Source organism: Mesoplodon bidens (genome assembly GCF_964165515.1).
Source record: "Mesoplodon bidens genome assembly, chromosome: 18".
Lineage (NCBI taxonomy): Eukaryota > Metazoa > Chordata > Mammalia > Artiodactyla > Ziphiidae > Mesoplodon > Mesoplodon bidens.
This window is the reverse complement of record NC_138175.1, coordinates 53,060,699-53,076,696: the sequence shown is the minus strand read 5'-3', so window position 1 is coordinate 53,076,696 and position 15,998 is coordinate 53,060,699. Positions and strand designations below refer to the sequence as shown.

Sequence of the window (15,998 nt, the reverse complement as noted above, 5' to 3'; positions counted from 1 at the left end):
GTGTGGAACTCCAGAAGGGGGCAGGAGGTGGAAGTTCAGAACCCAGGGCTACTGTTTCCTGCCCGGGGGAACTTGACCAATTATTTCAACTCTCTGAGCCTCAGTTTCCTAATCTATGAGGTGGGTACAATACTACTCATAATACTGACAATATACTAATACTGATAATAACAATTCTGATACTTATTCTAAACGAATAAGGTAATACCAGTACACTAACACACCTAACATGTTTATTCCTTCCTCATGAAACATTCATTGGACATCTATTATGAACCCGGAGTTAATAATGAAAAAAACAGATGGGAGCCCTGCTGCTCTTATGGAGTTTCCCTTCTAGTTGAGGGAGAGGGACAATAAAGACAAAACATCAGTGAAGAAGATAGATTTCAGATAGTGATAAAGGCTTTGAAGGAAATAAAATAGAATGACACTGCTAATGATGGGAGGCTACTTTAAAAGGGTGATCTGGCCAGGCCTCTCTTAGGAGGTGACATCTGAGCTGAGACTTGCAGACGGGAGTCATCTGAATGCGGGGCAGGGAGAGGACGTGCACAGGCCTTTGAGAACAAGTCAGGTTGTTTGAGAAGCAGACAGAAGGGCCAGTGTGGCCAGAACATAGGGAACGAGAGAGAGTGGTAGGAAGGGAAATCAAAGAGGGCCCTTGAAGCCTCGAGGAGGAGTTTGGATTTTATTCTAAGTGCAGTTGGAAACCATTGGAGAGTTTTAAACAGAAGTGCAGTACCAGGGACTTAATGTCAACTATTATTGTTATCATTGTTATTTAATTCTTGGGTTACTGAATTAGGGTGGGGGGTGATCACCACTAAGTACCTGGGTCTCTTGGCAGGGTTGGGTGCTTGGTGAAAAGTGAGGGACAGGGAACCAGATGTCTGGAATATGGAATTGAGAGCTGGAGAACTGAAATCCTGGGTCCCTACAAGGGAAGGGAACTGGACGATGGGATGTCTGGGTATCTGTTTGGGCCAGAGCTAGAGGGAGGGAGAATGGCTGGTCATCTGGGCTCCCTGAGGGGGTGAGGGAAGGGCAGTTCAGTGACTGGGTGGGTACTCGGGAGACCTGGAAGCTGGGTATCACTATAGCATAGACTGTATAGAGATATGCTGGCTGGATTCAAATTGAAACTGCTTTACTCATGAGCTGTGATTTGGGGCAAGTTACTAATCTCTTTATGCCGCAGTTTCTTTATCTGTAAAATCGAAATAATAATAGTAAATACATCATGGAGCAGTTCTTAGAGGAGTGCCCAGCACCAAGTAAGCACTGTGGTATGTGCTTGTCATACCAGACATTGGGGCCCTGAGTGGATTCAGTACTGGGAGACCCAAGGTCAAGGTCTCTAGGATTTGGGGAAGGGGCAAAATCTTGGGTCCATTGGGTCCCAAGACTACAAAGTTGGGAGTACAAAATGAAGGTCCCTGGGGGTGGGGGATAAAGTAGTTCCAGTTTACATCTTTGAGAAGGACAAGGGACTGGAGGTCTGAAATCAGTTCCCCAGGTAAGTTAGAAAGCCTGGGTCACTGGGGGAAAAATGAGGGACTGGAGATCGTATGCTCTTCAAGGAGGCAAGGGGACTGGACCTGGGTCCTGGGAGGAATCTGGGAACTAGGGTCTAGGGAGATGGAATTGAGGGCGGGAGGTGGGGAACAGGAGGCTAGGACTCTGAATCAAGCTCCCAGAGCGGAATCAGCGCCAGAGTTGGGTACCCCGGGGGTGTTCGGGGCAGGGGGTCCCCCATGCTAGGGCCCTATAGAAGGGGGAGAATCAGGGGACGCGAGGGCGGTGGGGGGATCTCCCCCTCCTGGGCCTCCAAAGCTACGAGCTGAGCGCCCGCGGGCCGCTTCCTCCCACAGGAAACCACAGGCATCGGGCACACCCAGCCTGCAGGGAGCGGTGCCTACTTCCAGCCCGCTCTGTAGAGGCCCACGGGAGCAGCCGCCTGCCGTCACGGGGGCAGCCGCCTGCCGTCAACGGGGCGTGCCCTACGGGACGTGCCCTGCGGGGCTAGGGGCGCCGCCATGGGGGCGTGGCCGGAAAGCAGGGGCGGCACGGAGCGCCCTAGGCCCCGCCCGCTTCCGCCTCTCAGTGCGCGGACCTCTAAGGCGGCTGTGGGTTTTTGGCTGCCTCTCTGGCGGCCACTGGCCGCGCATGCGTAGTCAGCCGCTTCGAGGACCTGAGGCGGCGGTGAGCGCTCCTCCCCCCCTCACAATTTCCGGCATCGGCACCGCGTGCCTGCTGATGAATCCTCAGAACAACGTGGTCTTAATCAGCTTAAGACATGCATCTCTCACGCCCCGTCCCGAAGGACCTTGGCCCAGTTCCAAAGCCTTTCAGACGTTTCCCTCCCAGCCCTGCCTCCACAGGCTCTTTTAGCTACTGCCTCTCCCTCCTGGAAACACACAGCCCAGCCCTCACAACCCTGTGCTCCCCAAATAGACCATCTCGACCTCCCTCCCCAGGCTCTCTGAGCCTGAGTGCCTCCGGGTTAGTCGTCCCCCCGCCACAAGTCTTGGGAATCCGCACTCTTCTGGCGCCCTCCCACCCGACCCCTCCCGTGTTCTTCCAGCCACGCCCATTTCAGCCCTCGAAGCCCCACCCCTCACAAGGCCCTCAGCCCCGCCCCCTACAGGTATCCTTGCCCCTCCCTTCTCAAGGCTCCGAAGCCCCGGCCTGGACGGGTTTCTGACTCCCTGCCGAGGCTCGCCAGCCCCAGCCCTCTCCGGCCCCTGCAGCTCTGCCCTCCCCTGAAGCCCCGCCCCTCAGGCCCACCCAGGCCCTCTCCTCAGAGGCCTTTTCAGTCCCGCCCTTCATAGTCCTCTACAGCTCCGCCCCTCGCAAGGGCTACAGTTCCGCCCTCACAGGCCCTCCCAACCCTGCCCCTCACGAGGCCTACAGTCCCGCCCCCACAGGTCCCGCCCCTGGCAGGACACCGAAGCCCCGCCCATCGCAGGGCTCCCCTAACTCATCTTCTCATAGCACCCGAGCTCCCCGCAAGTCTCCTCGTGGCCTCCTCGGCCTCTCCTTCCCAGTCTCCCCTCCCACTGCTTTCTTCGGTGGCCTTGGTTCCTCCTCGGCTGCTGTCCTCAGGCCTCATTGGCCCCTCATCTCCCCAGTAACCAGACCACAACAGTGGTCTGGTTGGAACCAAGCTTGGAACTTGGTCTGGTTCCAAGCTTGGAACATCCAGGACATATCAGGCACTCCAGCCCAGCAGGTAGGGACCAGGCCTCGCTCCCCTCAGGCGACGGGGTTGGGGGGAATTTCCCCCTCCTCTGTGCCCCCTCCCCAAACAGCCCCGCCTCGGAGATACCGAGAGCCTAGAAGACCCCCCGCCAGAGTCAGAGCCGCGACGCAAGACAGAGAATGTGAGAGGTGGGAGGTCGGGAGAGGCATGGGAAGGGACCCTAGAGGTCACCCACTCCAACCCACTGGAGGAATTGAGACTCAGAGAAAGGCCAGAGCTAGTTCTTTTCCAATTCCTAGTCCCTCGCTGTTCATCGCCCGCCCTCCTCCTATAGCCCTCTCCTGCTCGCCGTCTGAAGGGATCCTGTGCCACCCCTACAGGAGCCCCACCCTCTTTGGCCAAGATGCCTTTGGGACTCTCTGCTGGGAGCGCTCGTTCCGAGGATGGAAGCAAGGCCCTCCTGGAGGGAATGGGTAATTCATACATTCTTTATTTCATTCATTCTTTTCCCGGTTTTCCCATGTTTCAGGTCCTGTGCAGCAGGGCACTGGGGACAGGGAGGGCCTTCAGGAGCGCCCTCTAGTGGGGAAACGCACAGGCTCCAGAATGGAGGTGGAGCCGGGCAGATGGGCGGGCCAAGGCTGGGGAGTGGAATGGCTGGGAAGACTGCAGAAGTTTGAGCGGGGCCCAGAACTTCTCTTAGGAATTACCAACAGGAGAAGGAAGGGAAGAGTGTTTCCGCAGAGAGAACAGCATATGACTAGAGCAAGCTTTCTCAGTCTCCACACTGTTGACCCTTGGGATCAGATATCAGATCATTCCTTGCTATCGGGGGGGACAGTCCTATGTGTTGGAGGATGCTCAGTGCATCCCTGGCCTCTACCCACTTCATGTCAGTAGCACCCCCCAACCTGCCCCCGCACCATGACAATCAAAAGTGTCTTTAGACATGGCCATATGTCTTTAAGGGGGCACAATTGCTCCTGGTTGAGAACCACTGGGCCGTGAGAGATGGGGAGCTAGTGGACGAGACCGGAGAGGTGGGTAGGGTCGGGTTTGTGGGCCCTCGAACACCAGGGTGAAGAGCTGGGACTTTGTCCTGGAGATGCTGGCGCGCCAGGGAAGCCTGTGACAGCTCTAGGTATAGAAAGACCCTCTGGAGCTGTGAGGGGAGGCCAGGAGGTTAGGGAGGAGGCTGGGGTGATGGGGTGACGGTCCAGAAAGGGGAGGATGAGGCCTGAGCCAGGGGGATGGGCTGAGAGCGAGGAGGTGAGAGATGGGGCTGAGGAAGGCTGGGCAGTGGGCTGAAGGAGAGGGAGGGAACAGCCATGGTGCCCCGGGGGGTCTTGGCACCTGTCCTCAGCTTTCCCAAGTTCCAGGTCCTGTGCTTCTGGTCCCTGAGGACTGTGAGTCCCCCCAGGAGTGCCCTCTAGTGGGGAAACATGTGTGCCCAAGCCCCGGGTAGGAGTGGGTTTAGGGGAAAAATGCAAAGGTCGTCTTGGGGTACAGGAAGTGTGAAGGGATGAGGAAGCTTGAGGATACAGGAACTGAGGTGCAGCCCTAGAGTGGTGTTGGGAACGAGGTCTGCAGTTCAGTTGCAGTTTGTGAGACCCTCAGGGAGCCAGAATTCCTAGGTGCTGGGGAGGGAGGGGCTGGAACCTGGATTCCTATGGAGTCCCTCCCTGGCCTGGTCCCACCTCAGTGGATTGGGAGCTGAGCAGACTGCAGCGGCAATGCAAAGTGATGGAGGATGAAAGGCGAGCCTACGGCAAGGAAGTCCACCAGCGCATCAACAAGCAGCTGTGAGCCAAGCACCTGGGTCCCTGGGGCTGGGGCGGGGCTGTTGAGGAGGTGGGTGCTGGCCTCCTCCTGGGGCTGACGGGGGAGGGAAGGCCCAGTGTGTCTGGACTTTAGTGAGGCCGAGCTCTGACCCTTTCTGGCTTCCCCTCCACTTCCCTGCCTGGGCAGTGAGGCGATCCAGCGCCTGGAAGGGGTGCGGGACAAACTGCAGGTCCAGATCAGCATCACCCAGAGCCAGGTCAAGCGGCTGTGGGACAGCAAGAGGCTGGAAAACATGGGTCACCTGCTCAAGTGCCGGGTCCGGGCGCAGGCTGAAGTCAAGGAGCTGCAGGAGCAGACCAGAGCCCTGGACAGGCAGGTGGGTTCTGAGACCAGACTTGGTGGATCTTACTTAGGAGCATGTGTCATAACCTCTTTGAGCCTTACCTTCCTCATCTGAAAAATGGGGTTATTGAAAACATCTCCCTGGGGGAGTTGTGTTCAGGCTCCGGTAGGAATATGAGTATTTAGTGCTTAGCAAAGCCCCACACCTTCAAAAAAGGTGGTTAAGGGGGAAAGATTCACTTTCTGGAGTCAGTGAAACCTGCATTCGAATCCTGGTCCTGGCACATCAGCACTGTGTGACCATGGGCATGTCTTCACCTCTCTGGGCCGTAGTTTCTTCATCTGCAAAAAGAGGATGTGGGTAACTCAGCAGAGTCTAGACAGATTTTTTTTTTTCCCTGGCCGTGCCATGTGGCATGTGGGACCTTAGTTCCCTGACCAGGGATCGAACCCGTGCCCCCTGCAGTGGAAGCACGGAGTCCTAACCACTGGACCGCCAGGGAATTCCCTAGACAGATTTTCCATCCTATTTGCTTCAAAACCTTGTTATTTGGCCCTGCAAACAATGTGACTTTTCTAGGCCAGTGTTCTTTTCAGTTTTTAGGACCATGACTCATTGTGACACAGTTCATAAACACACAGATACAGCCCTTTTTGCCACTTCAAGTGACACATTCACAGGTTCCAGGGATTTGGATGTGGACATCTGGGCAGGAGGGTGAGGGGCATTTTTCTGTCTACTACATGTTCTATAGTTTTATTACATTTGACTTTCAATCAGTCCGTTTGTTCAGCTCTCAATATCACCCTGAGCTGCCTTTTGGAAGCTGAATTCTGTCTGACTTACACACCCCAAAATTTTGGCTGTTTCATGGTAGCACAGTGGCTTAGTGTGTGTTGGCTGCCGGAGCTGGCTTTCCTTAGTCTTTCATGGGAACTCACCAGAGACAGGTCCAACCGGGATGATCTTATTATCTTGACTCCATGGATTCCTTTGCCCTAAGAAACTTGATTATGGAGAACTGTAGTCAGGTGGCTCCTCTGAATAGAGCTCTGTAAAGTTCCACATGAGCTCAAGGAAGGATGTAGTTGTCTGGTGATAGTCATTCATTCAACAAATATTTGTTGAGTGCCTACTAAGTGCCAGGTGCTGTTCTAGGTGTTGAAGACACAGTAGTGAACAAAACAGACAGGAGTCTGCTCTCATGTAGTTTACATTCTACTGGGGAGAGAGACAATAAGCCAAATAAAAGCCAAAGAAAGGGACTTCCCTGGTGGCGCAGTGATTAAGAATCTGCCTGCCAATGCAGGAGGCATGGGTTCAAGCCCTGGTCTGGGAAGATCCCACATGCCGCGGAGCAACTAAGCCCGTGTGCCACGACTACTGAGCACGCATGCTGCAACTACTGAAGCCCGCACACTAGAGCCTGTGCTCCGCAGCAAGAGCGGCCATTGCAATGAGAAGCCTGTGCACCGCAACGAAGAGTAGCCCCGCTCACCGCAACTAGAGAAAGCCCGCGTGCAGCAACGAAGACCCAACGCAGCCAAAAATAAATAAATAAATAAATTTAAAAACTAAAAATTCAAAATTAAAGAAATAAAAACAGTCGAAGGACTTGAGTGGGCACTTCACCAAATAAGAAATTCAGGTGTCCAATGAATGTAAGAATTATCACTCGTCAGTATTCAGAGAAAGGCAAATGAAAGCCATAAGGAGATATCATTACACACTCACCAGATTTTCAAAAATTAGTGTCCAAAAATACCAAGTGCTGGGGAAAGGAGGAATGGTGGAAACTCTTATGAAGTGTTGGTTGCTAAGACCCCACCAGTTAGTGGGAGTCTAAATTGTCATGAGTATCCTGAAAAGTTTTTTTCCTCCATTATCTATTAAATTTGAAGAGAGACATACCCTGCGATCTGGAGTTGCATCCCCTCCACGTGGATGCTCACCAGAAGCAGTCTTGGGCTGTACCAAACCATCACACTCACAGGATCCAATAGGCTGTCACTTGGCACCAGGTTCACTTAACTCTGTAGAAGGAAAGAGGACAAGAAACAACAGCATCTTTGCACAACAGCATCCAGTACATCTTCCTTGAGCGTCCAGGGGCTGCTTCTCAGCATCTTCAGTTGGATGATACTGTATGGGTGGGTGTTGCTCGCCCTGGCATAGGGAAGTTTTATATACAACATGAGCCACCTCTTGTAACAGATCATCGGGGCAGCTTCTAAGACCCCACGAGGAACGTATTCCATTGTAAGAAACACCCCACAGAGAAACCAGTTTTCTATTTAGTCCTGGTCATGTAGGCCTTTGGGGTCTATGAGTCCACTCATAATCCTTCCAATCTGATATAGTTCACCAATCAGGGGCCATTTTTGTAATCAGCATTGTTGCCTGGGAACACAGCTGGCATGCCGTATTTACATTAGCCCAGTATGTTTCCATGGAAATGGTGTTAGAAGGAAGTAAACCAAAGTCATTTCCCAGTAGAAAATCGTTTAGATTTGTCAGTAACCCATCCTCCCACCCAACAATTCCACTTCTGAGTCTATACCCTGGAACCAGGACTCATGAAAACAATGTTGATAGATGCATTATTCATATCATCTAGCTCCAAATTGGAAATAACACAAATGTTCATGAATATTTGAATGAATAAATTGTAGTATATTCTCTCTTTTAAAAATATTTATTTATTTATTTTCGCTGAGCCGGGTCTTAGTTGCGGCATGCAGGATCTTTTTTTAGTTGTGGCATGTGGACTCTTAGTTGCGGCCTGCCTGCGGGATCTAGTTCCCTCACCAGTGATCGAACCTGGGCCCCCTGCATTAGGAGCCCGGAGTCCTACCAGTGGACCACCATGGAAGTCCCATGTAGTATATTCTTATAATGACATCGTATACAACAATAAAAAATTACAATTAAATGTTTGTGGATGAATCGCACAAACATTTGAAGGAAGCAAGGCATAAAATATACAGACAGCATTATTTCATTTACATAAAATTCAAAACCAGGCCAAGCCGAACTTTTGTTTAGGGGGTTTATACCTGGGTGATAAAACTATAAAGAATTTCAGTTAAGGAAGTATGGCAAACAGAATAATGACTCCCCGAAGATGTCCATGTCATCATCTCTGGACCCTGTGACTATGTTAGTTTACATGGCAAGAGACGTTGCAGATGTGATTGTGGATTTTGAGTTGGGTAGGTTATCCTGGATTATCTGAATGGGCCCAATGTACTCACAAGGGTCCTTATAAGAGAGAGACAGGAAGGTCAGAGTCAGAGGAGACGATGTGATTATGGAGAGAGGAGTTGTAACAACAGAAGCAGAGGTTGGAGTGGCCGTAAGCCAAGGAATCCAACCTCTAGAAACTGGAAAAGGCAAGGAATGAATTCTCCCCTGGAGGCTTCAGGAGAAATACAGCCCAGCTGACGCCTTGATTTTTAACCCAGTAAGACTGATTTCCGACTTCTGATCTCCAGAACTGTAAGATAATAAATCTGTTTTGTTTTAAGGCAGTAAATTTGTGGTATTTTGTTACAGCAGCAGTGGAAACTAACACAGACAGGAGAGTGGTACCTCTGTGGAGGGGAAGGTGGCAGGGATTAGATTGCAGTGCTGTCAGTGTTCTATTTCTTGACCTGGGCGGTGGTTCAGGGATGTTCACTTTTAAAATATATAATAAACTGTACGTATGGGATCTATGCACTTTTCTGTGCACAATAACATTTTTTTAAGGAAAAAAAGATGTCACCCATCATAGACGTAAATGTAAAACCTAAAACTATAAAACTTCTAGGAATGGGCTTCCCTGGTGGCGCAATGGTTGGGGGTCCGCCTGCCGATTCAGGGGACGCGGGTTCAAGCCCTGGTCCGGGAGGATCCCACATGCCGCGGAGCGGCTGGGCCCGTGAGCCGTGGCTGCTGAGCCTGCACGTCCGGAGCCTGTGCTTCGCAACGGGAGAGGCCACAACAGTGAGAGGCCCGTATACCGAAAAAAAAAAAAAAAAAAAAAAAAAAAACTTCTAGGAAGAAGTGTAGGAGAAAATCTTTGTGAGCTTGGGTTAGGCAAAGATTTCTTAGATGCAACACCAAAAGCATGATCCATAAAAGGAAAAATTGATAAATTGGATTTCATAAAATTTTAAAACTTCTCCTCCTTAAAAGGTTCTGTTCAGAGAATGAAAAGACAAGTCTTACATGGGGAGAAAATATTTGCAAAGCCAGTACCTGACAAAGAACTTATATCCAGAATATATTAAGTAGTTTTAAACTCAATAAGAAAACAGACGACCTAATAGGAAAAATGGGCGAAAAGACTTGAACACACACTTCACCAAATATATATAAGGGGGAAGCAAGCACGTAGAAATATTAGTCATTAGGGGAATGCAAATTAAAATCACAAGCTACTTCTACACACTTATTAGAATGGCTAAAATTTAAAAGACTGACCTTACCAACTGTTGGTGAGGATGTGGAGAAACTGGAACTTTCACACCCTGCTGGTGGGAATGTAAATGGGACAACCAATTTGGAAAATAGTTTGGCAGTTTCTAAAGAACTAAACATCCACCTACCGTATGATTCAGCCATTTCCACTCCTAAGTATTTACCCTAGGAAAAAGAAAGCTCATGTTCCTACAGCAAATTGTATGTGAATATTCATAACAGTTTTATTTGTAAAATTCAAAACAGAAACAACCCAAATGTCCACCAACAGGTGAATGGATAAACAAATTGTGGTACATCCATACAGTGGAATACTACTCAGCAATCAAAAGGAATGGGCTAGGGCTTCCCTGGTGGTGTAGTGGTTAAGAATCTGCCTGCCAGGGCAGGGGACACGGGTTTGAGCCCTGGTCCGGGAAGATCCCACACTCTACGGAGCAACTAAGCCCATGCACCACAACTACTGGGCCTGCATTCTAGAGCCCATGAGCCACAACTACTGAGCCCACATGCCGCAACTACTGAAGCCTGCGCGCCTAGAGCCCGTGCTCTGCAACAAGAGAAGCCACCGCAATGAGAAGCCCGTGCACCTCAACAAAGAGTAGCCCTTGCTCGCCACAACTAGAGAAAGCCCGTGTGCAGCGACGAAGACCCAACGCAGCCAAAAATAAATAAATAAAATAAATTTAAAGAAAAAAAAGGAATGGGCTGTTGATATACCCAAAGACTTGGATGAATCTCAAAATAATTGTTATGAGTGAAAGAAGCCAAACCCCTCCCCTCAAAACTAGAGTATATACTATGTGATCCCATTAATCTAAAGCTCTAGAAAATGCAAACTGGCCTAACTGGGTTACTGCATGGGAGTGGGGGCTGCAGGAAGGAAGTGGCAGGGGGAATGACAAAGAGGAGACTTTGGGGGTGATTGGTATGTTCACTCCTTCGATTATGTCAAACTTACCAAATTGTCTGCTTTAAATATGTACAGTTTTATTGTGTCATTTATACCTCAACAAAGCTGAGAAAAAAATTTCCTACCTCACATCATCTGAAAACATCAAGTCTAGTTAGATTACATACTTAAATGGAAAGACCAAAATTTGAATACTTTTAAAAATTGAAGGAGAATGTTTTCTAATCTTGGGAAGAATTTCTTGAACTACCTATGTTATTATTTTTTGTTTGTTTGTTTTGTTTTTGGGGTACGCGGGCCTCTCACTGTTGTGGCCTCTCCCGTTGCGGAGCACAGGCTCCGGACGCGCAGGCTCAGCGGCCATGGCTCACCACGGGCCCAGCTGCTCCGTGGCATGTGGGATCTTCCCAGACCGGGGCACGAACCTGTGTCCCCTGCATCGGCAGGTGGACTCTCAACCACTGCGCCACCAGGGAAGCCCTACCTATGTTATTGACTCGGATCCTTGGACTCTTTTTTTCCCCCAACACTGCACAAGCTTTTTCAGTGGCCAAATATTGGAATCTTCATTATTTATTTATTTTTTAAAATGCATATTATCTGTTTGCTTTTCTGTTTAAGCCGTGCCACGCGGCTTGCGGGATCTTAGTTCCCCGACCAAAGATTGAACCCAGGCCACGGCAGTGAAAGTACTGAGTCCTAACCACTGGACCGCCAGGGAATTCTCAAGACTGGACCCTTTAATCAATAGAAATTGATAAGAGGCCAGACCAGGAATTCAGGCAAGGCTTTGCTGCGATGAGGGAGCGAAAACAAGTGACAGGTTCCCTTGCTTGCTCCCCGAAGGGTGGGGTGAGGGTAGGGTGAATGGGTAGGTTGGGCAGGAGGCGAAGCTTAGGCGGTCTGCCCACCCCCTTGGTGGTGCTGTGTGCGGGCATCATGAGCTGTACCCTGCTTTTTCTCCCAGCACCTCAGAAGTGGCAGTTGGTTTGTGGCCATTTTTTGTCTTATTGTTCATAATTGCCCCACTGATTGTACATGCACGCAGTTATTTTTAGTCCCTTATAGTTTCTTTGTATTCTGTTGCTGGAGGAGACGTTTGTCCAGGTCCAAGTACAAGCACTCTAGTAAAGGGTCCCAGGTCCCAGCCTATCTCACCTAAACTTTCTTTGTTCCTGGAGCCCTTAATTTCTTAGTAAATTTTTTAGCCCCCAAAGAAATATCTAACAGGGGTGCGCTGGGAAACCAGCAATTAGTGGGGGAAAGCACCCTGATTTGTAGCATTTTCTTTTCTTTTTTTAATAATTTTATATTAAGTATAGTTGATTTACAATGAGCATTTTCTGATTTTCATAACGTCAATGTTCTCATCTAGGCTGAGGTGAATATACCCTATCATGACCCCCAGTGAGTCACACCCTCATAGAATCCCCGCCCCTTCAGTGGCAGCAGAACTCATGACGGCAGAATTTGGCACAGGTGATGGGTTGTCCCTCCCTTGATGAGGTTACGCTATTTATTTATTTATATATTTTTAGCTGTGTTGGGTCTTCGTTGCTGCACATGGGCTTTCTCTAGTTGTGGCGAGCGGGAGCTACTCTTTTTTTTTTTTTTGTGGTACGTGGGCCTCTCACTCTTGTGGCCTCTCCCACTATGCCATTTTATATAAGGGACTTGAGCATCTTTGGATTTTGGTATCTGAGGGGAGTCCTGGAACTAATCCCCTGTGGATACTGAAGGGCAACTGTAATTTTTCTGCAGAAATGGAAAACTAATATAATGGTCAATTTCAAACTACCAACAATTTAACTCATGTAATTCCTGAAAATGTAACAATCAGCTCTCAAGAGCTATCCAAGGGGCCCCAATATTGCACTGCTAACAACTCTGTTATAGCAGTTTGGACCAAACAACCCAATAAATGTTTGCATGCTAACAACCTAGAAACCATTTGAAAAAATAATATACATAAATTGAAAAAAATTGTGTTTCGTTCTTAAAAACCACAATTACCCGTGGCACGTTTGTGCCTATTGGCCACTTTGCAACTTTTCAGATCTTGGAGTCAGAGTGGACTCACCACTCTCATTCCACACTGATTTCTGTGCAGTACTTGCTTTGTTTTTTAATTGAAAATTTTACTGGGGTAACTGTAGAGTCACCTGTGGTTTGAAGAAATGATACAGAGAGAGTCCTTGTACGCTTTGCTTAGTTTCCCACAATGGTACCGTTTTGGGGTATTTGATTTTTATCACAGCAACTGCTAAAAACTCAGTTTCAGAAAGATGTGACATTGGACTTCGCTAGTGGTTCAGTGGGTAAGACTCCACACTCCCAATGCAGGGGGGCTGGGTTCGAACCCTGGTCGGGGAACTAGATCCCACAACGCATGCTGCAACTAAGAGTCCACATCTCGCAACTAAAAACATGCCACTGCGAAGATCCCGCGTGCTGAAACTGACCCGGGGCAGCCTAAATAAATATTAAAAAAAAAAAAAAGAAGAAAGAAAGATGTGGCATTGGACTTCCCTGGTGGTCCAGTGGTTATAACTCTGTGCCTCCACTGCAAGGGGCACTGGTTCAATCCTTGGTCGGGGAATTAAAATCCTGTATGCTATGTGGCATGGTTAAAAAAAAACCCAAAAAACAAAACAAAACAACAACAACAACAACAAAGAAAGATGGGACGTCATCAAAAGGATTGTAGCACCGTCTCACGTTGAACCTGGGAACTACCTTGAGCTCCAGGTTCATGTGGTGCCTGACCACTGTCAATGTGTCTCCCTCAAACTTTAAAATATCCCTGTGGTTGCCCCTTTGAGTTTGCTGCAATGCTCTGGGGTGCCTTGGCGCATGTATTGGTTTCCTTGGGTGGCTTATACTACAGAAATTTATTGTCACACAGTTCTGGAGGCCAGAAGTCCAAAAGCATGATGTCGGCAGGGTTGGTTCCTTTTAAGGGCTGTGAGAATCTGTTCTGTGCATCTTGCCTAGCTTCTGGTGGTTTGCTGGCAATCTTTGGCATTCCTTTGTGCGTAGAAGCATCACTCCAATCTCTGCCTTCATCTTTTATTTCTTTTAAAAAATTTTGTGGGCTTCCCTGGTGGTCCAGTGGTTGAGAGTCCGCCTGCCGAGGCAGGGGACACGGGTTCATGCCCCGGTCTGGGAAGATCCCACATGCTGTGGAGCGGCTGGGCCCGTGAGCCATGGCCGCTGAGCCTGCGCGTCCAGCGCTTGTGCTCCGCAACGGGAGAGGCCACAACAGTGAGAGGCCTGCGTACCGCCAAAAAAAAAAAAAAAAAAAAAAAATTGTAATACAATTTTAAAGGTTATACTCAACTTACAGTTATTACAAAATATTGGCTCTATCCCCTGTGTTGTACAATACATCCTTATAGCCTATTTCACACCCAATAGTTTGTACCCCCCACTCCCCACCCCTGTATTACCTCTCCCCCTGCACTGGTAACCACTAGTTTGTTCTCTATATCTGTGAGTCTGCTTCTTTTTGTTACTTTCACTAATTTGTTATATTTTTAAGATTCCACATCTGCCTTCATCTTCATCTGGCATTCTCCCTGTTGGCATGTCCGTGTGTGCAAATTTCCCCTTTTTTATAAAGACGCCAGTCGTGTAGAATTAGGGCCCAACCCAGTGACCTCATTTTAACTTGATTACTTCTGTAAAAACCCTGTCTCCAAATAAGGTCACATTCTGAGGTTCTGGGGACTACCACTTCAACATACGGATTTACAGGGGACTCAATTCAACCCACAGTGGTGCACAAATTGGGAAACACAGCATCAAGCAATTCATTTATTCATTTAGTCTGCATGTTCTGTTGCATGCCAACTCTGTGTCAAGCACAGAAAAGATAAAAATCTGCCCTCGTGGAGTTTCCAATCTAGTTGGGAAGACAGCGTACCCCAAACAAGTCAAGATGAATACGGGAGTGTTCTAGAAGGGCAGGTTGGAAGTTGGTTTCAGGCATCAGGGCTCATCCTCCCCTCCTCTTGGTATTGACCAGGATTCTTGTCCTTCCCCAGTCAATAGAAATTGATTAGAGGCCAGACAAGAAATTCAGGCAGGCCTTTACTGGGGCCCCTGCTGCAGCAGCAGGGAGCGAAAACGAGTAACAGGTTCCCTTGCTTGCTCCCAGAGGTGGGGCGAGCTTGTCCCTTCTATGGGGTGACGGTAGGGGTGTGTCCACAGGTTGGGCCAGAGCAGTGGCTTAGGTGTTTTGCCCACCCCTCTGGTGGTGTACTGCAGGGGGCACGCGTGGTACCTTGCTTTTGCTCCCGAGCCCCTGTTTTTGCTCCTGACTCTTCAGGAGTGGCAGCTGGGTTTTTTGGTCTTTTTGTACATTCTTGTCCAGAATTTGCCCTAACTGCGCATGCACGCAGTTATTTTTAGTCCCTTATAGTTCCTTTGTTTTTCGTTGCCCGAGGAGACGTTTGTCCAGGTGCAGGCACTGCAGCAAAGTGTCCCAGGTCCCAGCCTGTCTCACTCGCAGGCTCTTGTCTCCACTTTGTCTACTGTGTGTGGCATCCCATCAATCCAGATCACACATTTCTCCCAAAATACCAGGAAAGAATTCAGGCTGGCTCAGCTTGGGTCACACGTCCATCTCTAAATGGATTGTTTGGACCTGGGTCATGTGGCCGGCAGGGCAGCTCGTTATGGTTGGAAGTCAGATCCACATGGAAGTTTGGGTAGTCACCTCAGAAGAGGGGTACAGCAGATGGCTGGGGCCACGAGGACCGCAACTGTCAACCACACTCAGCCAGTCATCCTCCCCCTCGTCTCCCTCATTCCCTCAATCTCTCCCACATTCAGTCAACAAATAGGCACCATGTTCTTTCTTCCAGATTCAGGAATGGGAGAGCCGGATCTTTGCCCGTCGTAAGGATGTCAAGGCCCCGGGATGCATCCTGGATCAGAAGGTTAAGAACCAGCGAAGGATCAAGATCCTTGAAGACCAGTTGGACAGGGTGAGGGTCAGCCTCTTGGCTGTCTCCCGACCTGAACTCTTGGGGGAAGAACTGAGCATGGGAGTCAAGTTTCAGAAACGGTGGACCAGATTCCTGAATGCAGAGTGGCCTAAAATAGTGGGTTCCCTAAGTGGGATTAGGAGACAAGATCCTGGAGGGGTGGAGGGTCCCCCAGGAAAGGAGACTGATGCTTGGGTCTTGGGCGGGTGGCGATGCTCTCAGAGCCCCCAAATTGGGAATGAGCCCCCTGCCTGACAAGTGCCCCCTTCTCAGCTGAGAGTGGAAGAGGGAGGAAGGCCA

The 15,998-nt window shown here is 49.4% G+C and overlaps 1 protein-coding gene across 6 annotated transcripts in view; it reads left to right on the top strand.

Moving 5' to 3' along the window:
- ODAD1 (outer dynein arm docking complex subunit 1) overlaps positions 1–15,998 on the top strand; it is a 30,816-nt gene that overhangs the window by 1,913 nt on the left and 12,905 nt on the right. Inside the window, exons 1-5 of one of the 6 annotated variants that reach the window (XM_081216535.1) lie at positions 524–1,519; positions 3,586–3,678; positions 4,908–5,007; positions 5,174–5,363; positions 15,576–15,698. In XM_081216535.1, coding sequence (XP_081072661.1) covers positions 3,609–3,678; positions 4,908–5,007; positions 5,174–5,363; positions 15,576–15,698 — 483 coding nt within the window. In that variant the 5' untranslated portion in view covers positions 524–1,519; positions 3,586–3,608. Of the gene's footprint in view, positions 1–523; positions 1,520–3,108; positions 3,236–3,539; positions 3,679–4,907; positions 5,008–5,173; positions 5,364–15,575; positions 15,699–15,998 lie in introns of those variants that run through there. The other 5 variants (XM_081216533.1, XM_081216532.1, XM_081216531.1 and 2 more) reach the window with 5 other exon arrangements.